General features: G+C 50.7%; 1 protein-coding gene across 1 annotated transcript; it reads left to right on the top strand.

Moving 5' to 3' along the window:
* The first annotated feature begins 10,339 nt into the window (after window positions 1–10,339).
* On the top strand, window positions 10,340–22,823 carry LOC150002285 (TRPM8 channel-associated factor 2-like). Its single transcript, XM_090287622.1, has 7 exons — window positions 10,340–10,969; window positions 16,535–17,526; window positions 17,761–17,858; window positions 20,262–20,475; window positions 20,813–21,052; window positions 21,940–22,277; window positions 22,513–22,823. Exons 1-7 carry the CDS (start codon window positions 10,347–10,349, stop codon window positions 22,765–22,767), a joined length of 2,760 nt encoding a protein of 919 aa, XP_090143748.1. The 5' UTR covers window positions 10,340–10,346; the 3' UTR covers window positions 22,768–22,823.
* Window positions 22,824–24,472: the final 1,649 nt, after the last annotated feature.

Raw genomic sequence — 24,472 nt, 5'->3', positions numbered from 1 at the left:
GGGACTAGGGTTAAGAAGGGTGGAGTGGGGAACTGTGTTTTTCATTTCAAGTCCTCTGTACTATTTAATTTTTTACCTTGTGCATGCATTACTTTGAAAAATTTTTAATAAACTCAAATAAAAATCCTTCAGTGGCTTCATATTGGCTAAGACACAGTCCAACCAACACCCTTAAAGTGGCTTGTAAGGTCCTTCCGTGTTTCGATTCCCCTGGTGTGTCCAGGCTCATTGTATCTCCCCGTTACACTCTTCGTTCTAACGACACTTACCTCCTGCAGCTATTCGGGCACATGGTTCTGCAGGTGTTCCACGGAAAACCAAGCCCGCCCCTGACCTCACCATGGGTCTGGTGATTAAGCCTACCGTCTAGCAGGTTTTCAGTATTTGTTGAGTGAAGGAATGCACGCAATATGTGTCCCTATTGCAATATCGTTTCAAGACCCTATGGAACTGCAGGCTTTCCTGCCGTCCGATTTGTTGGACAGGTTTAGGAAGTTTTAGTCTTCCATGAGACCACCTGGTATCAGGATTGCTGTCCGTCTGTGAACCTCCGGGGTATGTTCTTTGCCACTTTGCCTGAACATCATAATCTGTTTTCAGCTATTTTTTTCCCCTGTATTTGGGAGAAACAGTCAACTATCCAGTGGGAATATTCAGGCTTTCAAGTTTCTTGTGTCCGGCTATTCCTCGGTGGTGGTTTCTTCTCCATGAGCTTACTGTCTTCTGATGTCTGACTCCCACGGCCAACTGCAGCTCTCTCAGGAGTATTGGCCTCACAGCTGACCTTCAATAGTTGCACTTACTGGAATTCCTTCTGATCTCTTCTTCATAAGATTAATCTCCGATGTATTTCATTCTTACTGTTCCCACCTGGGATCACAGCCTCACCTCCTGTACATATTTAACAGGCCAACAGCTAACCAGATCTGCCCTTAGATGTTGACTATTTTTGCTGACAAAAGTAACAGCCTTCTTTCAAGACTACTTCACACCCATGTGCTTCAGTCCTTTAGAGTGTTTGGGGCCTACTTGGCTTCCACCTTGAAGTGGATTTCTTTCTTTGACCCACATTATTGGAGTCAGTCTTCCCAGTGTGGTACAGAAAGGTGGGGGTGATCCTCCACTTTTCAGAGATCTTCTAACTACATGTACACACAAACAATTCCACGTTGAATTCAGGACAGCTACAGAAATGCTACTTATCCACCTGGGATTCTTGTGGATTTAAATGCTATAAAGAAGGAGCATTTCTTTGACAGGAAAGCTTGGGCAGTTTAAATAATTACCACTGTTCTAGTCTCAGGTGGTTGATTTCATAGGTGTTCATTATATGAGAAATAAATAAAATGAATGAATGAGTAACAGAACAACCATGCATTGGCAAGTGATAACAGTGTCAGGAATCAGTGGATACATTAATACACATGTGCGGCTAAGGGCCATTAAAAAGTTACCGCTGTTCATCTGCACTATATAGGAACTCACATATAATTATTTTTAAAATATGTACATGTAGGTACTAAAAACTTATCTGCATGAAATACCTTTGTTGATATAAAATTCATTTTCACAGATTGCCAAAATTATTTAGTATAAGTTGAGATCTGAGATAGCACTGAAAGGGTGGGAGATGGGGAGGCAAAATGATCAAATGTTCAATATAAAACAAGTCCAGAGGTCCAGAAGAGGCCCTACAGATACGGAGAGAAGACTCTCCCCCTTCCTCAGCCCAACCTGTGGTCCGAGACCTAAGTATGTAAAGCAGCCTATTCCTGTGAAGTATCTGCTTTAAACAGGAGCCAAAGACCGTAAATTCCTTCCTCCCCCTCCATCAAGATAAGTAGGGATGGGAGAAGCAACTCCAGCTTCTTTTTTTTCTACATAGTGTTTCTCCTTTTGTTCTTACTCTGCATGGTCACCTAAAAATTCATTCAACAAACATTTTTGAACACTGACGACAATGCTAGTTACCATTACAGGGTCTGGACATACAAGATAAACATAAAGCTCCCGCCCTCATAGTGCTTATGTTCCAGTTTGCACATAAAAATGAGCAAATAAACACGTCAGGTAGGATGGGTCCTGTGAAGAATATAAAACTAAGTAAAAGTGGTAGCCCTGGCTGCTGTGGCTCAGTGGATTGACTGTCGGCCTGCAAACCAAGTGTCGCCGGTTCGATTCCCAGTCAGGGCACATGACTAGGTTGCGGGCTAGGTCCCCAGTTGGGGGCGCATGAGAGGCAACCGCACATTGATGTTTCTCTCCCTCTTTCTCCTTTCCCCTCTCTCTAAAAACAGATAAATAAAATAAAGTAAAAAAAAAAAAGTAAGGGTGGGTGGGGGGCTGCACAATGGGTACGTTTCTTGTTTTCTATAGAGAGGTCCAAGAGAGTCTCACCGATAACGTGACATTTGAGCAGATTCTTGAAAGAAATGATGGAACAAACCGTGCAGATAATTCAACACAGAGAGAGGTAAAATTATACTTGACACATTGAAAGCGGCAAGACAGGAGTTTCATCCCTCCAATAGTCAATAGCTACTTTTTCAGATGTAAGTCTTGGTCACAGATTTCTGACCTTAACATTATCACAGGACCCATGGACCTGAAAGAAACGCACTACTTTTGAGTACCTGTCCTCAAACTTCAAAGCCAAACGAGGCACGCTTCCACAGTACACTCCAGCTTCTCCCGTCTGAAATTGCTCTGTGACTAAGGAGAAAGGGGCCTCTTCTCACTGGTCACTATGGCCTCAGCCAAAAGGATCAAATGGGGACATGACTCCACGCTTTGATCTACTATGTTCTGGGTCCCTGTCAAGAGCCTGGTGGATCCAGTAAGAAGTGGAATTTGGAACCAAGTTCACATGGAGAAAATTGATCTGGAAGCAACTGAATAAACTGGCCTACCAACGAAAGTTTTAGTCTTACAGTTTGAGGTGTAGAGTAGTGGAAAACTTACTTAGTTATTCTTGGCTTCTCATTTCATATAATCCCTTCCCTCCCGTTGCCAAGCTGAATGATGTCCATTTGACTTCAGTTAAAATTAAAAGACACTGGATCACAATTCTCGATAATAAAAAGCCTTGAGAAGAAGGACCTTAATGTCACAGGAACTTTGGAATAAGTCAATTTGGAAAAAACAGTTCACATTTACAGAAAAAAAAAAAAAATCATTGCTGGTGCCATAAGACTAAGCACTTGGACACATTCTTTCTCTGTAGGAATTCTGTCAGAGAGAGATATTTGACCCTCCATGACTCCCAACCCCCATACACTGGCACCTCTGGCATCTTGATATCTGCAGCCCTTACAGGATTATGTGTAAAGACATATAAACCACACGGGTGTGGGTACAATTATAGGAAATTGGAGCTGTTGTGTGCCTACCCAATGGATCTGATTTTTTCAGAGCCACAGGGAAAACATTCACTCTCAGCCTTGGGCTAAGTCCGTTCCGCTGGCTTGCCGATGACTGAAGTCTTCAGTGCAAAATCAAGCTTTATGTTTAACCTGGGGATGGGATGGGTTTAAAAATATAAGAAGCCATGCTCTTATTCCTTCCTGGAGGAGGAGAGTTTCAGCATGGCCTCTCAGGAGTGGCAGTGATAGGTTCCCAGACATTCTCTGTGATTGGAATATTATCGACTCCTAGCCTATAGGTTCCACATACTTAGGATCCAAAAGGAATGCACAGGCCCAGGTTAATTTCACAAATACACGAAAAGGAATTATGAAAGTTTTTAAAACTGTGAATTAGGGCTGGCCGCCTGTCAAGAGAAAAAGCCAACTTCAGCTTCAATGCTTTAAATAACGAGGCAGACAGGAACTTGTCCTTAGAGAGGGGCCACATTATAGTTTCAATAAAGGTTACCATCACATATTAGAGAATGGAAATGCAGTGAACGGGTCTTTCATAAATATTCTCAGATGAATGGCTTTGCTCGTCATTCCTACTCTGACACAATTTTAATAAATATACCTGAGCATTTTAGTGTTAGGAGATATAATGATAACAGTACTTGTATGAACCTGGTCCTTCAAGAGGCAGAAGCCAAGAAGCGAGCAAATGTGCCGGGTTTAACCCCTGTGAGTGAGGGAGCAAAGGAAGGAAAGGCTCCCACCGTATGCAGGTCTCGGGAAGCTTGGCCAAGGCCGACGGGGAGTCCTTGAGCCAAGGTCGCCCATCAGAAGAGTCCTATGTCTCCCAGAAATCAGTACTGCCTCCCCCTGCCACGCACACACACTTAATCCCTGGCCAGGAGAAGCCCCTGGGCAGCTTGGCCTTGATGCCCAGGATTCCAAAGCCAGCAGCTGGGACCATCTGTCAGTGACAGACCCACGCTCTGCAGTTGGAGATCTGAGCGCACCATCCTTACAGCCACCACGGTACTAATTCTTCAAACAGCAAACAGCTGTTGACACCTGTTCTGGGTCATCTTAGTGATTTAGTCAACCTCCCCCATGACGCATGCACGCAGGTGGATTCATCCATCTCTGTTCCTAAATTAGAGTGTGGCTAATCCTTTCCAGACCCTTGAGGGCCTTCGGGGAAAGAACACATGGGGCACAGAGGCTTAACTCATAACTAAAAATAAGTGAAGGAGGCCCCTGAGTCTTCATGGTATCCCATAATCGGAAAGCATTTATGAAGTAACCCTGCATTTGGCTTAGTGATGCTGCCTGAAGGAATTTTCTCCTGTTGGACAAAAACAGACTGATTTACACTCACAGTTGTGACCTGGGTGTGCCCCTTGCATGTGCTGGACAGTTAAGTATCATATTGCTTATGCCCACTTATTAATTACCACCAACAGAGAGCAGTCACCGCACTGAAAGGGTGTGCGTTAGCACGTCTGGCTTATGCCAGTGCCTACCCAGCCTTGAAACTGGAAATGGTTTCATTTCCCCCTGAATCCTGGAAGGGAGACGGGGGTCATCTGGGCGGAGCTGGGATTTGGTGAGCAAGGACAGTAAGGGTGGAGTACGGAACAGAGTGAGGAGGTCACCCCAGTGTTTCCCACGTGGCACTTCTTAAGAACCTTTCTCCAGACTGCAGACCACAATCCGGACTCCTCAGGATGCCCTCAAACCCTGGCCCGAGGTCCCTTCAGAGCCCGCGCTCCGTGAGTCCTGGTGACGCATTTCAGGCGCCAGGAGCACTCTGTCTTCTCAGAGCAAGCCGTGCGCTCTGCATCTCCGCGCTGCGACGCGCCGCAGCCTTACGGGGTGGTGCCTGCGGCCCATAAAGACCACGTGGGTTTTTTCAAAGCTAAGAGCCGTGTCCCCTTCTCTGAGAGCCTGGTGAGAGAGCATTGCTTCTTCCTTTCTGTTCCCTCGTCCGTAATCCGCACCCAGTTTTGGCATCTACATAAGTTGATCTGACAGAGTTGTTTTCGTGCCTGCTCTCCTCTCTTGAATGAACATGAACTGCAGTTCTGCGGTGTCGAGAGTGGATTAGAAGTGGTATTGGGGTTGGCGGTGCAGGGGGTTCAGCTAGGGAGCCATTGCAGTAGAGAGTTCCCCCCGGTTTGAGAGAAGGCAGGGGTATGGAGATGGAGAGAGGGGACAAGAGACTTTCAAGATGTAGACAGTTCCGGAGTAAGAAGGACGGATGGCGGAACGGATACACAGCCTATGGGGTTGGGACATGGGACTTCCCGTGGGTGTGGCCTGACTCTGTGCTACAGCCTTCAGCGCGCTGCTTCCTAGTTGTATTGTATCAGCTACAGTCAAATTCTGTCACTTTAACCAGCAATATTATTCACTCCTCCCCAATGTCACAAACCATTGAAAATGCTCAGAAGTCTAATGATAACGCCGCAATAGCCCAAATTGTATGTGACCATTTCTTCCCGGAAACACATATTTTTCTTTGTTCTTAATGATACAAATAATATAACTTCCAATAGAAAATGAAAAGGGAAAGTGTTCTCTCTATTCCCAAACACTTGGAATCACTTATCAGAGGTAACATGGCTATGAAGTTCTGAAATCCTTCAAGACATTTTCTATGCATTTATACACATACAGAGAGAGAGAGAGAGAGAGAGAGGCTATGTGTCTGTATAAATCCTTTTCTATATTAACAAAATCTTACACACACTAGTCCACACATTTTAAACATTAAACTTTTGGACATTTCCACATTAGTCTTTGCAAACATATTTCATTCCTTTTAACAGTCGGAAAGTTCCATTGTACAGTTCACCTTAAGCGTAAACTATCCACGATAGTGGCTAAATTATTGGTTAGGTAATTTTGAGTTGTCTTTAGCTTAAATAATAGAAATTCATTTTCTCGCAATTCTGAAGACTGGAAGGTCACCATGCTCTGTCCTCACATGGTGTTTTTTCTGGGTGGCAGCATCCTGGGTGTTTCTTCCTCTTATTACAGGTTCACCAGCCATATTGAGTTAGGGCCCCATCTCAATGGGCTCATTTTCATTTAATCACCTCATTAAAGACCTCTCCAAACACAGTGACATTCTGAGGTACTGAGGGTCATGACTTCAACATATGAACTTGAGGGAAGGGGGAAATACAATTTAGCCCACAACAAGAAGCATTTCAAGATGTACTAAAATGTGGCTCAGTGGGTTGAGCACCAGCCTGCCAACGGAGAGGTTGCTGGCTCGAGTCCCAGTCAGGGCACATGCCTGAGTTGTGGGCCAGGTCCCCAGTCGGGGGTGAGAGAAAGGCAACCACACAGTGATGTTTCTCTCCTTCTCTTTCTCCCACCCTTCCTCTCTCTCTAACAGTAAATAAATAAAATCTTAAAAAGAAAAAAGAAAAGAAGAATCAGCACTTCACTCCTGGTTGTCCCCACTCTCAAAGAAAAAAAAAAAAAAACTGCTTTAAAATACTGAAAGTAGTTATGTTGCAGTAGAGTTCCAAAGAGAAATGCAGGAATAGTATAGCATTGTCTTAGTTTAAGAGAAAAGACTGAAAAGGAATCAGTCAGCACTGCAAAGTATGTGCTGGGGGCAAGCAGGTGAGGAGGGAGTGTGGGCTTGGAAAGGAGTCCCCCGGTCCTGGCAGGAAACAAAGCTGTAGACCAGAAGCTGCATTGCCAAGGCTTGAACTTCATTCTTGGCAAAGGAGAGGGCGGGCCATGGGGGAGAAATGGCGCGTGCTGTATATACCAAGAGGCAAGGGAGTTTGACCAGAAAGCACTGTAGTTCAGGGAAGAACTCCGCAGGAGACAGAAAATGAAGACACGGAAATGAGGGGGAACTGGGCCGTGGCACCCTGGAGGAGATGCTGTCTGTTTTATAAAGAGGACGGGCTCCAGCGTGGTGAAGAGATTGGTCGTGACAAGCCCCCAGGCAAGAGAGAGAAGAGGAGTGGGGAGAGTCCACCACATGTTTGTGGGAGTAACTGCTGATGCTTTTAAACGACGCTGATGAAGAGACAGTCAAGAACCTTTTCTATAAAAACAGGTACATCTGATAACTTTATAAACGTGTAAAACCAATGGCAGCGCCAAAGCAGGCTTTAGGGGGAAAAGGGGGGATCTAAAGCCCCCTTCTCCATAATCACCCTCAAGTCATAACACCCCCATACCACTGAAAACCAGAAAAACAAAGCTGCATCGAAGAAAAAATAGCGCATGTGCTGTGTGCAAAGCTGTGCCAAATCAGATTCGCAGCCAATCTAGCGCTCTCCCAATTTGATTTTCCCGTGCCCGCCCGTCTTAGGTGAAATTCAAGCAGCAGCCACGCGGTAGCTTCCGGTGTGATTTCTGCAGCCACGCAAGGACGTGCCTGTTTGGTGATGTAACACGCACGTTTCCTTCCCAGCAGCAGAATCACGGGGCGTGATGCGTGTATGACCCCAGACCCTGGACCGCAGCGAATCGCCCCCAGCACAGGGTGCAAGGCCAGTGCTGGCCACCAGGGGGCAGGCCCTCAACGCAGGAGCTGCCAGGCGGCGGTGACGTGGCAGCAGCGGATCCAGCCCTCGCACCCCCGGGACCCGCGGGGAGGGAGCCCGATTCCACGCGGGGCCGTCCGATTCCACCCTGGGCCGTGGGTTAACGTTGCTGCTGGGGCACTGTCGGCCCCCAATCTGGTTTACTGGGGACTTGGCATTTGCGTGCCACACCCACTGTGACTGCAACTTTGCAGAGCGCCCTCTCACACCCTGGATCTCCCAGGAACGCCCCAGGGGTGGCCGGCTGGGGAGGGACCGCAGGGAGGCGGCTCCAGGGCGCATCCCGCCCTGTCCCGCCCCGTCCCGCCCCGCCGGCCACCCCTGCATCAGTCCCTGCGCCTGAGCCAGCACCAGGACGAGGAAGACCCAATCGTGAGTTTTCAATGTCGTGGCGGGTGGGCTGAGCCCCCGGTACATTGTGCGCCCCTAGATTCCAGACGCATGCCTGAGAACCTTCCCTCAATCGGGGTGACTGTCCCTTCTTACCACCAGCTTTTAATTTTGTTTTCTTTCGCCGGTCTAACGCTATTACTCTTTGTCTCAAAACACTTTTCTCCGTCCTCTTGAGCGTGTAAGCCAAGAATTTGATAAAGATGGGTGTGTGCACGCGCACTTAGGTCCAGAGAGTTGGGGTCAGAGTTCGGAGAACATATTATTCGTCTCCCGGGTTTTGTGTTTGTTTTCCCTGTAAAAATAGGGCCGCTTTGATTCTTGAAAGACTTCCCTTGTCCTCTTCGGAGGTAATTGGCAGGATCTTGACCTCAGGCACCTGACCTCTCTCCTGCCTTTCCCACTCCTGAACTCGAAGGCTGGGACCATGCACCATGCGCTCCAGGCTCCAGCTGGGGAAAGGCTCTCTGTGGATCTACTGTCCTTGGAGCAATACCAAGAAAGAGGTAGTAGATTTAGAAAAAAAATAAGGAATTTTCCAGGAAATACAGGTCAAGCCCACCAGAGATTTCTTAGAAAACCAACGTAGCAGGAATCAAGTACAGAAAACAATGGAGATGCCAGAGGCCGGGAAATCCAGAGTGTGGCAACCGCCTTTTGCCTTACGGGCAGCGGATGAAATTGGAGGAATTTTACTGGGAGAGATGCGCCCAGCATGGGAGAGAAAGAAGGAAGAGGAACCCATGAGGTGGCTGACTTCACTGGGAAACACCAGAGAGGGAAGAAGGTGGCAAATGCAGCAGAGGGCTGTGGTCTCTGTCTTCCGTTTACGTTCTTTCCAGAGCAAAGCCTGGGGGAAGGACCTGAGTGCAGGTAGTTTTTTTGGGAAGTGAGCCCAGAACCCAGAGTGAGGAAATGGGGAGGAGGGGCGGGGGAGGAGGGAAAGGCAGTGAAGGAAGGGCACCCCCCTGAGCTACTGTCCACTGTGCACAGCTGGAGCTTGGTTCCTCCCAGGGCCCTTTGAGGACTCAAGAGGCACCTCAGGCAGCCACTGAAGCCAGAAGTGGCCCAAGAGGGCATGACACCCACACCCAAGCATCTGCTAGGCCACCCTTGTCACTTGGGGAAACTACCAAGGGCAGCAAAGAGACAGACACATTTTCTCGGTGCTCGCGGCATGTACCCAGCCCAGGACAAAGCATTTTTACATGCATTCTCTTAGTCTTCAAAAACAACGCTCTAAGAGGTATGTGATGTTTTCTACAACTAGGGAAACTGTGCCTTAACCAATGTGTCCAAGAGGAGCTGCTTTGAGGGAATCATGAGTTTAGTTTTAGGAGCAGCGAATGTTAAAAGATCTCCACAAAGCGCAGAATGCTACCCAAATGGAGGGGGCAAACTCCCCAGTTAGGATAAATTGAGAGGTGTTTCCAGCTCGTGTAGTCGAAGCTGTCAGATCACATGCAGTTTCTGAAAGGTCACCTGCCCTTTTTGTCAAGACAAATGAAATGCCGAGTCAGCTCCTGCACATCACCTGTCACACTGATCTCCGGGGCCCTCCCCAATCCACTCAGGCCCGGCTCCTCCCTGCCCAGGTCTCTCCAGCCACCCTGTCACTTCTCGTGGAGGGACCGCTCTTCTCCTGTAACAGGTCAGGGCTCAGCTTCTATGTCTGTTTCAGCTTCCAAGTCACTGCCTCCTCCATGGAGTCGAAAAAAGCTTTCCAGTCACTCGATAACACATCACGGTGTTTGATATTCATCATAACAGTTATTACAGCAATTGCTGCATCGTATTGATCTGTTTGTCTACCTATTTATTTATGGCCCCTCCCCTTCTAAAATACTAGATCCACGACAGCGGGGACTTTGTCTCTTTTGTTCCTTGCTGTGGCCCCAGTGCTGGCACACAGCGGGAACCCAAGAAACGGTCTGAATGCCTTAGTCCTTTGGGTGTTTACTCACTGCCTCACCCGCTCTGACCGTGCCACGTGTCTGCTGTTCTCTGCAGGAGCCGACCGGCCATGGCTGTGTCTCCCGCTGCTGCCTTTGAGGCCCTTGTGGAAGGAGTGACCAGCTGGACTCTCCCTAAAGAGCCTGTCCCATGTGAACTGCTTCTTACTGGAGAGGCTGCCTTCCCCGTGTTGGTGAACAGCAAGGGCCAGGTCCTCATTGCAGCGTCCTCCTACGGCCAAGGCCGCCTGGTGGTGGTGTCCCACGAGGGCTACCTGCTGGATGCCAGATTGGCCCCATTTCTTCTCAACGCAGTGAACTGGCTCCGTCCGTCTCCTGGGGCTCCCGTTGGAGTGCACACCTCCCTGGGACCACTAGTTAAAATCCTGCAGGGCTCCGGGGTCACGGCACAGGTTCAGCCAAAACCGAGAGACCCCACGGGGGTTTACTGCATCAATGCCTACAATGACACCCTGACTGCAGAGCTGATCCAGTTTGTGAAATGTGGGGGTGGCTTGCTCATCGGGGGCCAGGCCTGGTATTGGGCCAGTCAGCACGGTCATGACAAGGTGCTGTCCCAGTTCCCTGGGAACCAGGTGACCAGTGTGGCTGGAGTGTACTTCACCGACACCTATGGGGACAGAGGCCCTCTCAAAGTCTCTAAGAAGGTACCCAAGATCCCACTCCAGGTCGGGTGAGTAATGGGTCCCTGTGGGGAGCCTTCCCCAGTGACCCCATTGAAACTAGGACTAAGCTTCCATTCCCTTTACCACAAAGTCTCCACTTGCTCCCTGAAGTTCACTGATCAGTCGGTAACTATCCCACCTGTGTGCGCTCATGCCCACAAAACCATCCTGAACATAAAGCCCCGTGAATGCAGAGATGGTGCCTGTCAGGAGGGCAGCTTTATGCTCAGCGCCTGGTGGGTGCACGAGGGGGCAGCAGTGTCTGTAGGCCACAGAAATTAAGGAATAAGTATATGAATGACTACCTGTCCCAAACCATACAAGAGAAAGGTGCCTAGAATCGAGTGTGAACCCAACAGACGGCCTCGCGTCACAGACCACACTGCCAGGGGAGCCGAGTCTTGGGGACCGGCCAGCCTCAGCCAAAGGCAGCTGGAGCTGACCGACCCATCGACTCTAAGGTCTGAGAGCCCCTTGTATGGAGCCAGGCCCCCAGTTCAGATTCCTGCCTCCTTCACAGGACATCCTGCCTGAGGTTTTGGGGGGAAGTTTCCTGCCAACAAATCTTGGTCAGAGGTTCCTGAACTGACCCAGCTGGTTTGCTAACTTTGAATTTCTGCGGAAGGCTTAGGATCTGCTTCTGTGGGTGGCTCTGTCTGCCCCTGGGAGGGGCTGGCTCTAAAAACCAAAAGAAGAGCCTCTCCCTCGCCCCACCCCCAGAGGCAAGAGCTGACTGCACACCTGGCTTATACACCTGAGGAGGACACTGCAGTGACTTTTATGTGCAAAATCAGATCCAGAGGCACTTGCCACTTTAATGCCAAGACACAGAACACTCTGGAGAAAACATTAATCTCGAGTAATAGCTCATTACCTTTAACCCTGGGTACCCTACGAGGTCCAGAACATATTAATATTAGGCGCTGCTCATATGAAAGTAAATGCATACTAGAGGCAGGTTCATGCGTCTCATGAAGATTGCGTGTTACCTCATGTGCTTCTCACCTCAGTCCCCTTGAGTCCAAGGTCTTTGCCTAGGGAATCCCAGCTCACAAGCAGCACAGTTCTGTTTTCCTATTCAAGATACGTAAAGGTAGAGTCTCCGTGTAAAGACTGTGTGAAACAAGGCTGGATCCCAGAATCGCCCTCTCCACCAGATCTGACCAAATGAATGAAAAGTAGTAAGGAAGCAGCTGAAACTGGAGGTTTTGGTGCTGGTGCCTACGTCGCTGAGCACTGGCCAGTGGAGAGGCGGGTGACTGATGTGTGACCCCAGTATACAGCCTCTCCGGACACCATCCCCACCGCAGGGGTACAACGGGCAGAAAAACTTGGAAGCACGAATCCGAGAATGGTCATCAATGCCTTCCCATCTTGTAGGAGAATGAACAAACTGGGTGGGTGGGCATTGAAGAAGAAGCAGCCCTCAAGTGTAGGAGCAGCGGTGATTTCAGGATTTGGTGGGGGCCTTCGGGAGGCCAGGTTTGTCCACGTTCACGCACGGCGCTGGGCTGACCCCCTCAAGTGCGTTCCACCCCCCGGTTGGGTGGAGTAGGCCTACACTTTAGGTCCCCAATGAGTGGGGGACCAGTCCAGCAAGGACAGTAGAAGGCCCAGCTGGTCTTTGCCCTGCAGTTAGTACTAGGACCCTCAGGTGACAAGAAAGTGGAAAGAAGCAACATGCAGGCCTCAGTATAATTTGAGCAGGTGGATGGATGCGTATATAGAAACAAACTGGCCCTGGCTGGCTTAGAATATCACAAAGAATGCACCCACGTGCAAAAGATCTGCCCACCCCAGTTGTGAAAAACACCATGGAGTAACCACATACAAATCCATAGTTTTAACAGGGAAACATAAGAGAGACAAATTTAGTACGGACAGACACCAGCATCGGTCAAACCTGGAAGAAAAAGGCGACACCGGACAGAAGCAGGATTCTGCGAATGCGTCAACAAAGCTACAAAAAGAACTTTCTAAAAAGAAAAAAGTCAAATGAAATGAGACAGCATGAAGAAAAAAAGGAATTTCAGAGTAAAGAAAAACTAAGAACCAAGCACCTCAGGTAAAATCGGTCAATTTGCCACCACAAGGGACAGACAGACGAGGCCCATGGGTGGTCACAATGGCAGCAGCTCCCCTCACGCTGAACTTTCTGACAGTTGCCGGCACTGCTAGGACAGTTTATGGAGCGGCCTTCAGAAAGCCATCGTCGCCCGCCACGCCTGACTGCTCAGGTGTGACTTGGCGTGTTGCCTCAATATGACCGCCTTTCCCTGCCCGGCGTCCTCCGTGCCACCTCCTGCTATTCCAGCTCCAAAGGAACACGCTTTTCCTCTTTCATAAACGCCATATTATTTGCACCTTCGTGTCTATGCAAAGCCTGTTTTGCACAAGATAGACCTGGTGACTGCCGTATACCCAGCTGTGGGCCTCATGCAAAGACTCCGTAATTGATGAGAGGTTTCTGGTGTGTGGACCGCACTAGCTGTAGATTAAACCAGCTGGGTCAGATTCCTGTCCTTGCCAGTTAGTAGCTAAGAAACATGGGGTGAGATCCCTCAGTTTTCTAAGTCTCCTTTATAAAGCAAGAAGAACACCTTTCAGGTTTGTTATAATTAAAAGAGATAATCCCTGCATATGAATGCCTAGCATATATTAAACCTCCTTAAATACTAGCTGCTTTTATTATGTTATTATCCAGACTTAAATAATGTAAATAGGTATTATGCAAGACTTAAATATTGGTAAACAGACACAAGCCCATTAATAGTACCCTTATCTGCCCCCCGCCCAATCCCACTCTGGCTGCGACTCCACTCCGCTGGGGTCCACGCGGGCCTCATTTCCGCGCCACGCGCTCAGAGTGCAGGCCTCTGCGCTGGTTTCCACGCCTGATCTGGTCCTTTCTCCTCTATCTGCATGGCTGACTCAGCTTCCACAGCTCATCCGCATCACCTTGTTTACAAGTTCAGAATTGTGCCAGGCACTGTCTTCAGCATTTAATACAGAATGACTTACTGAATACTGGCTCCAGGGAGAGGGTGAGTCCTCTTCTCAGAAGAGGAAACTGAGGCACACTCGTAAGAGACAGGGCAGCTCAGATGGTTCATCTCACCCCGTTACGTGTTCACTTTACATAACTGCACCCTCGAAGCCGCCCGGGGTCTATGGCCATGTCTTACTGTCAGGACATAGATAGCATCATATCATCTCCCCACCAGGCACAGAACTCGGCGCTGTTGGAACAAGGCGTGGTCCTAGCCCTGAGTAACTTTCTGATTTGGCATCAGTGGTTTTAAAGGGAAGTCCAAGAGTGTTAGGAAGCAGCCAGACCAGTTTTACGTATCACCTGCGCCTAAGGTGTTGGTTGAGGATCAATCTTCAGGATTATGGCTATTCGCTTCTAGGGCTGGGGTGGCCTAAACAATGGAAATGTGTCATCTCATAGTCGGAAGCTACAACGGTGAGATCAAGGCATTGGCAAAGTGGCTTCCTTGGGAGGGCCGCGAGGGTGACCTGTTCTGGGCCCCTCCTGGCTTCTGGTGGCGTGTGGGCCCTCTTTGGCCTTCCGTGGCTTGTAGAAACACGGCCCTCTTGTTCGCCTGGTGTTCTCCCTGTGGGCTTTTGGTGTCCACGTGTCCCCTTTCGATAAGGACACCAGTCACATTGGATGAGGGGCCCAGTCTGACCGCGTTCTAACTTAGCTGATCACCTCTGCAATGATCTTATTTCCAAATAAGGTCACATACCCCGGTCCTGAGGGTTAGGACTTCAACGTATAAATTTCAGAGGGACTCAACTGAACCCATAACAGTGACCTTTAGGTATTAAGGTCCCTGTTTATGGACTAGAAAGTTTTGTTCATCAGATCAGTATTCTGTGTGTTTTTATGTATTTTAAAGAATCAGTAAAACACATTAAAGACTTGCTATGGATCAAGCAGTGTATTTGCCAGCTTATGAGCGCTATCTTTCTTTAATACGCCCAGAAACAAAGGAGCAAATGGCAGCTTTGAGAGGGGAAGTGATTTTCACAGGGTCATCTGGCTGTGGTGTCACGGGAGGAGGCAGGATCATACCCTGACCAGTCAGAACCAGGGCCCACCAGTGACCGGCTCCATTGGATGGTAGCAGTTAGTTTGATGAGCACATGCGTGTGAACCCTCAGGTTACTGATTTCATTAACGGTGGCTCTCCATATTGAAGGCTTTCTATCGTTAGCTGAGACTTCAGGAGGTGCTTTGCAGAAGCTACTGGAAGAGCACTTAAGGGTGGAAGCCAAGTCTACAAGCGAAGTCTTGTCGCTCAAGGTCTTTACATCCCAGAATAAGTCTAGAGTCTCCACAGGTAGAAGAAGCTACAGGCAGAACGGGTGACTGGACCTGTATAACACATGCCATCTTAGTTTGAAAGTCAGATGCCAAAGCTAAGACATGGCCTGTCCTCATTTTCGTGCTGAGGAGAAATCAAGGAGAAACTGTACACAAGGCACTATTTTCAATAACGTTTTGCTACTCGAATGAGTGAACTATTTTTTAACATTTTGTTTTTATTAGGAGACAAAGTTTTATAAAGATAATTCAAGTCATTGATACTCCCACTAATTAAGGTTATTACTGAAGATATTTTGATAGATACACTTTAAATACTGTTTCTGTGTCTGGTTTTGTGTTTTTTATTGGTGTTTGCTTTCTTTTATTTTTGATGTCTTTTTTTTGCAAAATCTGGCTAATTTAGTGCAGAGTATTTTGGAATCTGGTTTTAATTTTTTTCACTAAACATTTTCCATTATCTAATTATTAACTTAATTACCACATGGTATGCTATCTAGTGTTAACCATAAGTTATTTAACCAGTTTCCTGTTGTTTGATATTTAGAGTATCTACTCATTTGTTTTTTAAAAAAGAAAAGAAAAGACAGATCCTGGAATACAAAACCTTATCTGACTTCATTACATTTTGGACATTTCTCAATCACAAATAGTAAATACTTCATCAGATTTAAGTGAGTTTTTTTTTTTTTTAAGAGTGTGTGTTTGTATAAATCTTCCAGTATGATGTTAAACAATTTACCTGTAATGCGTTCCTAGATCAGTACTAGCACAAGGTGAGGGCAATTTGATGGTTTTTAATAGCCTGCCTTTACAGAAAATTAGCTCTGAGATTATGTATGAGTAGCACTACTTTCTCTAGGAATAATAGACCATTTCTTTTCATTTAATTCATTCATAAGTTTAACTATTTGAAAGATAGGAAATTCAAGCCAATAAGGCCACTGCCTCATTCTTCAGTATCTCATCAAATCTATGACAACGTGAATTATAGGAAGTACCATTATTTTATGTGTTAGTAAGAAAGTGCAAACCATGCCAATTAAACAATGATATGTCTTAGACTTGAGAACATGAACGATGTTACATACTAAAATCCTAAATGGTAGCAGTAAGAATGAGGAGACCGGCATGAACTATGTAATCTTTGCACCCAGACATAGATTTCTCTAATCAAGGAGCCCATCTCAGGGGCCCATTGACCGACTGTAGCCCCTTTGGGCCCCATCTCACTTTCCAGGTGTGGGGAGGACTTCAGTCAGGACCAGCAGCAGCTCCTGGAAGGGATCTCGGAGCTGGACATCAAGACGGGAGGACTCCCCTCGCAGCTGCTGGTGCATGGGGCCCTGGCCTTCCCCGTGGGGTTAGATGCCTCACTCGGCTGCTTCCTGGCCGCCGCCCGCTACGGCCGGGGCCGGGTGGTCCTGGCTGCCCACGAGGGCATGCTCTGCGCTCCCAAGCTGGGGCCCTTTATGTTCAACGCTGTGCGCTGGCTGGCCCGAGGCCAGACGGGCAAGGTCGGGGTGGACACAAGTCTACAGGGCCTGCGTGCCCTGCTGTCGGACCATGGCCTGAAATGCAGCCTGGAGCCCCAGCTGAAGGGTGGCTTGGCTGTCTACTGCTGCAAGGCTTACAGTGACACGCAGGCTAAGGAGCTGCGGGAGTTTGTGGCTGAGGGGGGCGGCTTGCTGATCGGGGGCCAGGCCTGGTGGTGGGCCTCCCAGAACCCGGGCCGCTCCGCCTTGGCGGCGTTCCCCGGTAACATCGTCCTCAACTGCTTTGGCCTCAGCATCCGCCCTCAGACCCTCGACCCAGGCTGCTTCCCCATCCCCAGCCCCCACATGCGGAGCTACCACTTCCGCAAGGCGCTGTCAAAGTTCCAGGCTGTCCTGCACCAGCGGGGTGGGAGCCTGGATAAGAACTGGCTGGCCAAACTGGGAGCCGACGGGGCCGCCTTCCTGCAGATCCCTGCAGAGGGGGTCCCTGCGTACATGTCCATGCACCGACTCATACGGAAGATGCTCCAGTTGTCCGGCCTCCCAGCTGTGAGCCGGGAAAAGCCCGTGGCTGGTGATTCGTGCGAGGCCGCAGTGCTCTGCCTGGCCACTGAGCTGGCACGCTCCGGGACGGACTGCTCCAAGCTGGTGCCGGGGCTGGGAACCGGGACCTGCCCTGCCAGCCTGGCCCCTGCAGAACACCCCATCACTGTGGACATCGATGGAAACAACCCAGGTACGGAAAGAGGGGAGCGTGCTGGGGGCTTTGCAGGACCCGGGAAGGCGGGGGTCGGCAGGCGCTGCAGCCCGGGCAGCCCGCTCCATTCTCCGTCCTCCACTTGGAGGAAGACAGGTTGGGGCTCTGCTTAGGGTTTAGGAAAGGTGAGAGCAGGAAGCGTGGATGGAGGTAAAGTCTGCAGGGGAGGGGCTGCCCCTGGAAGAGCTCAGCCTCTCCACTGGCTTTTCTCAGGCAACGGCGAGTCCTGGGTGAGTACTGGGCTCTACGTCCCGCATGGACAGCATGCAGAAATCTCGTTCCCTGAAGCTGCGGCCTGTCCCGGCCTGAAGGTAAGGCCAGCACACCCCCTGTCCGCAGCCCAGGACCTCAGGGCTGCTTCACTGCCACCCAGCTCATGGCAATGCCCCCGGGAGCATGGGAAGGGAGTGCGCTGCCCGTTCACAGGTATCACAGGTGAAGCAGTAAACGTCGGGGGCCCAGGGGAGTGAGGGGTGGCCCCGGAGCACTAACATCACATCCAGCACTGAGACCCGAGCCTGCAGCTTCCACGCCCACGGTGGTTTTTGCCTCCCGACAGGACATGCAGAGACAGCAAGTGTGAGAAGGAGGGCCTGTTGCACACTCACGGCCACACCTGTTTCTCCACAGCACACTGGCAGTCTGGGTTTGACCCCTTTACCTTGATACCCGAAGGGTATACTTAATCCATCACCCAAAAAAGACGCCCTACACACAGAGCTTAACTTCCTTCTGCCTCGGTTCTGAGGGTCACTCGCTTCCCATCAGGGTCTCTTTTGTGTCAGGCTCCTTTCTGGAGCACGTGTGCACTAAACCTAAGAAAGGCAAGGGCAGGACCCCAAGCAAAGGAGGACTCAGTCCATCAGACCAGGAGGAAAGCCCTTGGCAGAGGAGAAAGACAGACTCAGCGCCCCCTCCTCGCACCAGATCCCACGGTCTGTGGTCCGGCACAGTCTCCCTGAACACCTGGGCGGGTGCTCCAGGAACGTCCCTTGCGTGGGTTGTGGGAGTCCTCCTCCTGTGGTTGAATCTTGACGCTGTTGGCCTGTGCTTGAGTGAGGCTGACCTTCGGGCTGGCTGACTGTGAAGATTGACCCCAATCCCAGTGTATGGGCGGCTGTGCGGGGGACCAGCCCCATGAAGCAGAATTCACCCCAACAGGGTCTAGTGCCTCCTGGTATTTCCCTTTAGGCCTGCCACTTGTGGAGCTAACAGGGTCACACTCAGAAGTGTGTTAGCTCGGGGGCCTCTTGGGAGGAACCCCAGTGTAAGTCAATGTCAGGCGCTGCCCGTGACTGGCCCTGGGCTACCTGTTAGGAGGTAAGAAGCTATCCACTGTTCGTGGCTGCCTCTGCTGGGCCTGGATGCACATGAGAGAGGTCAAGCTGTATCCCAAAGCGTCTTTCCACTAGAACCAAGTCTGGTGGCAACTCAGAAAAAGGCCTGAGGCTCTCTGAGGGCCACCTCCAGCGGCTGGTTTCCTGTTTGGCTCAGTCGCTGAAAGACCCTCTGGTGGTACATGAGCTGCATGAGGCAGGCTGTCAATGAGTCACCAGGAATGGGCGAGTGGTCTTCACCCGCTTACTAGAGATTCAAACTTGGCACCCGTGCTGGGTCTGAGCCACTCAGCAGAAGTCTTAGGGCACACCAAGGCCAGCCACCACTTTTGAGGCCCATGGGCCTTTATGGTGGGTCACGGTTTCAGGGAGTGGTCAAGGTGAGTCCAGCCCAGACAGATTTGGCTGCACGGAGGGAGGGGTCTGCAGAGGACCCGTGGCACCAGTTAGGTCACAGAGGGGAAATGGCTCTGGTCCCAGAGCCACACAACTCAGGCCCTCCGGGTGCGTCTGACAGCCCCCAAGTCTGCCTGGACTTCCTGCAGGGCCTCCCACGGAGACCGCGCCTCAGGCCCGCCGTGGCCGCAGCTGGCTGATTCTTCTGCAGGGCGTGAGCTTGGCAGGGCCTTTGGGAGCCGGGAGGTTGGGCTGGGGCCTTTCCTCGGGCTGATGCCATACGGAGGGGTGTGCTCCGCCCGGGAGAGGTGGTGTCTGCGGGCGTCATGGAACTCAGCCAGGGTCTCTGGTGGCTGTCCCCGCAGCCCTCTCTCCAAAGCCACTCAACCCTGTCTCTCCCTGTCTGATTCCAGTCTACTGGGAGCTGCCGGGACCCAGGGTGAATGGCCGCAAACAGGAGTTTGGGCACCAGCCATTTAAGAGGGGCGCCTCGGTATCTAACAGTGTCCTGTCCCTCCCTGGAGGACAGAACCCCCTCTGATTTTCACAGCGATGTTATGTGGGCTCCTCTTCCCAGTGCTGGTGCTCAGGCTGGGGAGCCTGGCGTGGGGTTGAGACTCCGCCTCTTCAGGGGGTGTCTTTGCAGCTGAGATCTCCTTTGGGCTCTTCAGCCGCTGCACCCGGCTGCGGGGCCAGCCCTTTTCCCATCCCCCCACCCCCACCAGTCTCAGTGGGAATTCTTCTGTAAATCCTTGTTTACAAGACTTCTGTTCACGAGCCTTGAGCTGGGCATTCGGGATGATTGTTCTGTGATGTAGATGGAATTCGATTTGGTCCTCGGAGGAGGTGAGGCAGCATCTTGGAGCTCACAGAGCTTTTCTGATGCCCTTCATCCACACGGCGCCACACAGCCCCCCCCCCCCCTCCGCATCCCCCAGGGACTTAGTTCCTCCCCCACACACGGTGCAATCCCCTCTCCAGGTCCAGGTCGGCTGCCACACCGATGACTTGACCAACGCCCGCAAGCTGTCTCGAGCCCCTGTGGTGACTCACCGGTGCTGTATGGACACCACCCAGCAGTCGGTCCCTTGCCTCTGGGGTGGCCTTCTCTATGTCATTGTGCCCAAAGGCAGCACACTGGGACCCGTGTCCATCACGGTTAGGCGGGCTGTGCCTGCCCCGTACTACAAGCTGGGTAAGTGGGACGACTGTCGTGGGAAGGGCGGCGCCGAGCATGCTGCGGTCATGCGGGGCTGGTTGCCAAGGACGAGAGGGGTACGGACCGGTGACAGAGGAGGGAGAACTGTTCACGGGTGACGTGGAGGAAGGAGAACCTGCACACCCTGTGGGTACAAAGACGCCGGGGTAGAGCCAAAGGAAGGGTCCAGAGGCCAGTCCTTCCCTTCATGGCCTGGGGACCCACGTGATAATAGTTCATTATTTCAGCGTCCACCTCCTGGAGTTCAAGTTGCGTGTTTTGGCTCAAGGGGAGCTGGGGAAGTAGGTGACGGATCCATGGTATTTACTCCCAGGTAAGACATCCCCGGAGGAGTGGAGGAGCTGCATCCAGGAGAGCCCAGCTCCCTGGGGAGAGCTGGCAACAGACAACATCATCCTGACGGTGCCCACCGCCGACCTCCGGGCCCTGGTGGACCCCGAGCCCGTGCTCCGCCTCTGGGACGAGATGCTGCGGGCGGTGGCCGGGCTGGCGGCCCAGCCGTTCCCGTTCCACCGCCCCGAGAGGATTGTTGCTGATGTGCAGATCTCAGCTGGTGGGTGCTCCAGGGAAGGGGCCCCTGGTGGGCGAACCCCGTTTATTAGAAACTTTGCCTTTTGTAAAGGTCCAGGGTGGGCAAGACACAGTTTTGCCAAGAAAGGGAAAAAGACATAAAATGCACAGGCCTTAATGGCATGCAAAGGTGTTTACATCTACAAGGGGAGCTTTCACAGGACTGGTAGACGGATCTCAGAAAAAACAGTGCCGGGAGTTCACAGAGGACAAAGAGGATGATTCGGGGAGAGGCTAAAAGAGAACCATTTCCTTCAGGTATAAGTTAGAGGGAGCGGTGAAAAGAGGGGGTAAAGAGGTTCATTTCATGTGCTGATTGGTTTAGAGGAAGGAAGGGAATCTAAAGAGAGAAAAAAAAAAAAAAACAAGGAAATCTGGGTCCGACGTGGGAAGACTTTCTCTGGACCCGTTTTCTCACCTTTAAAAAAGGACAAGCTTCTGTCTGTTAAAGAGTATACACCTGAACAACTGTGGTTTACACAGGAGAGGAGGTGACGCTGTCCTCCCTGTGAGGATCTCAAATTCAGACACAGGGCATGACGTCACAGCCTCATGCGTGTCGGAAAGACACACACAAAGGAAGCCCTGATTTATGGCAAGAACGGCTGTGTGAAGTGCATTCACATTCTTCAGGGCCAGAGTGAGGAGGAGGAGGAGGGCGTAACTCCCGTGTGGGAGCCTGGGAAGGGTGAGCACTGCACTCTCTGACCAAGTCAGGAAAGCCATCAACTTTCCAACGGGCACAGAAATTCTGGAATTACTGGCTACAGCCGGGATGATGAGGAAAAGTCACCCCATGGGAAGGAATGAAGGGAGATTGGTTTGGGTGCCCCCCTCCCCATGGCTCATCCCTTCCTCTTGGGCTCGCAGGCTGGATGCACGCAGGGTACCCCATCATGTGCCACGTGGAGTCGGTGCAGGAGCTCATCAGTGAGACCCACGTGAGGAGCAGAGGGCTGTGGGGCCCCATCCATGAGCTGGGCCACAACCAGCAGCGGCAGGGGTGGGAGTTCCCCCTGCACACCACCGAGGCCACCTGCAACCTCTGGTCAGTCTTCGTGCACGAGACGGTCCTGGGCATCCCTCGGGATCAGGCCCACCCTGCTCTGCACCCCCCACAACGGGAGGAGAGGATCAAAGAACACCTGGGGAAGGGAGCCCCGCTATGTGACTGGAACGTATGGACAGCTCTGGAAACCTATCTACAGGTACTGGGAGGTGGGGGCCGTCAGACCCCTCCGTCATGTATCATCCTTCACCACCCCTACCAGCCTGGGCCCACGACCTGCCCCGGGAATTGAACTGGTGACCCTTTGGTTCACAGGCTGGCGCTCATCCCGCTGAGCCACACCAGCCAGGGCTGAAATATTCTTAGGAACAAGCATGTTGCTGTTACTTTTGGGAACTCGATGACTCATCCTTGCCCCTCCTTTCTCTTCCCAGCTCCAGGAGGCCTTTGGGTGGGAGCCATTCACCCAGCTCTTTGCTGAGTACCAGACCCTCTCCGGCATCCCCCAAGACAATGCTGGCAAGATGAACCTGTGGGTGAAGAAGTTCTCTGAGAAAGTGCAGAGGAATCTGGCTCCATTCTTTAAGGCCTGGGGCTGGCCCGTCCGGAAGGAAGTGGCTGCCAGCCTGGCCTGTCTGCCTGAGTGGGAGGCAGACCCCACACGGGTTCACGTCCACACGGAGGGGTAACGCATGCAGGGGCGGCAGCTCCACCCCCGGGTCTGGCCTCGGGTCCCCTGAGCCTGAGCCCTCCGTCCTCCGCTGTCCTCAGGAAGGTGGTGAAGGTCAAAGACACTATGAAAGCAGCTTTCTCAGGAAAACGCTCAGTGCTTCTTGGCGCTCTGCGTCCACCGTCACTCTCCCCAGGAGACTTGCTTACAAAGCTCCTGGGTTTGGTCTCCTTGGTTTGTCCCAGTTTCCAGTGCTTCTGTTTCAACCGAAGGTAAAGGTCATGTTAGCAACCCTACCAAGTCCATACGCTGTTTGTTCTTAGCACTAAACACGTGACTGACTGTCTCCTCCGGTTGCCATGGAATCAAGGTGCTGTCCGTTGACAGCATCTGGGCTGAGGGGTGCATGGATGAGCCAGGCTTCACTCTGACACGGGATTTCTGGGCGCAGCAGACCAGTGAGCCCACCACCCCTTAAGTAACCCCCGACTCGGCATTCCTGATCTTCCCCTTCATCTCATTCTGGCGCTTCCCAGCCCTTCGGCCAGGTGGGTCCTGACTGGAGGCCCTTCCCCTCCAGCTTTTAAACCCTGTTCTTGTTGCTTTCATTCCCCGTTCCATGAGCCTTGTCGAGAAGCCAGTGGCTTCTCCAAAACAGAGCTGGCTAGGGCAGGTCTTAGAATTTCGGAGTCCCATCAGCACGCCTCAACTCTGGGATAATCTCCTTGTATGTCAGTCACTAGTGTCCTTTGCCAGGTGCTTTCCACACACACACACACACACACACACACAAATGTGCTCAGGAAGCATCTGTCAATTGAATGAACAGTCCTGAACCGTCATATATAATGAGCAGCGGGTGTGTCTCGGGCATTGTGTCAGGTATTTTCCCGGAGTTATGGCATCTCCGCAACAAATCTCTGATTTAGATACAATCATCCCCATCTCACAGACGAGAAGACAGATGCTACAGAATTTTAAATAACTTCTCAAGTCACAAACCCAATGAGAGGAAGAATCGGGGCTTGGATGAAGCCCATAGCTTATCCTCCATGAAGGATTTACAGTTTATACAAAAATTTACCTAGAAAACGGATGAAAGGAAATTCAGCAAAATTCTAGGTGTCCCATGTTCACTATTGAATTTTTATTAAACACCAAATTCAACCTCCCAAAAGGTATTGGAATCTAATTTCTTCTTGGTCCCCACATGTCATCAGCCTTTGGGTGGAGAAGGGATTTGAACCCAGGCAGTTGTCCTTCAGAATTGGTATCTTTAGCCATGATGTCAGGGAGGGGTACATGGGTGAACAGTGCTGAGTATCGTAGGTTGTCATAGAGACAAAGACAAAATCTGACCTTTCCCCCCTCTCTGTAGAGGAAGCTGGAGCCCTGCTTTCTCACAAAAACTGGCAACGGCTCTGCCCCTGGTTTCTAAGGTCACAGTTATCCTGTGACACTCTCCAACTATGGCTGCTGCACACAAACTAATTTTCTGCCAGTGGTAGGGATAATCTATGATTTCTGAGACATACTAAGTCTAAAGAAATTATTCTAAGGAAATTATTCATTAACAAGAGAATACTGAATCTATTTTGTCTGGCTTTGGAATTGGTTCTTACCATTTCCCTCGGACTGTATTTTTGCCCTGTCATTAAATGTATAGGATATTGATTTGGGGTTTTTTGATGTGTGTGTGTGTTTTTGTTTGTTTTTTTTTTTTT

This window comes from Furipterus horrens, unplaced genomic scaffold (genome assembly GCF_987537825.1).
Source record: "Furipterus horrens unplaced genomic scaffold, mFurHor1.1.pri manual_scaffold_9, whole genome shotgun sequence".
Classification (NCBI taxonomy): Eukaryota; Metazoa; Chordata; class Mammalia; order Chiroptera; family Furipteridae; genus Furipterus; species Furipterus horrens.
This window is presented reverse-complemented; position numbering and strand designations above follow the sequence as displayed.

Excerpts from the sequence above, each read along its gene's own strand:
- LOC150002285 (XM_090287622.1), top strand. The coding sequence starts at position 10,347 with ATGGCTGTGTCTCCCGCTGCTGCCTTTGAGGCCCTTGTGGAAGGAGTG. Across the intron at positions 17,859-20,261 it reads CGGCCTGTCCCGGCCTGAAG|GTCCAGGTCGGCTGCCACAC; the intron begins GTAAGGCCAGCA and ends TCCCCTCTCCAG. Across the intron at positions 22,278-22,512 it reads CTCTGGAAACCTATCTACAG|CTCCAGGAGGCCTTTGGGTG; the intron begins GTACTGGGAGGT and ends TTCTCTTCCCAG.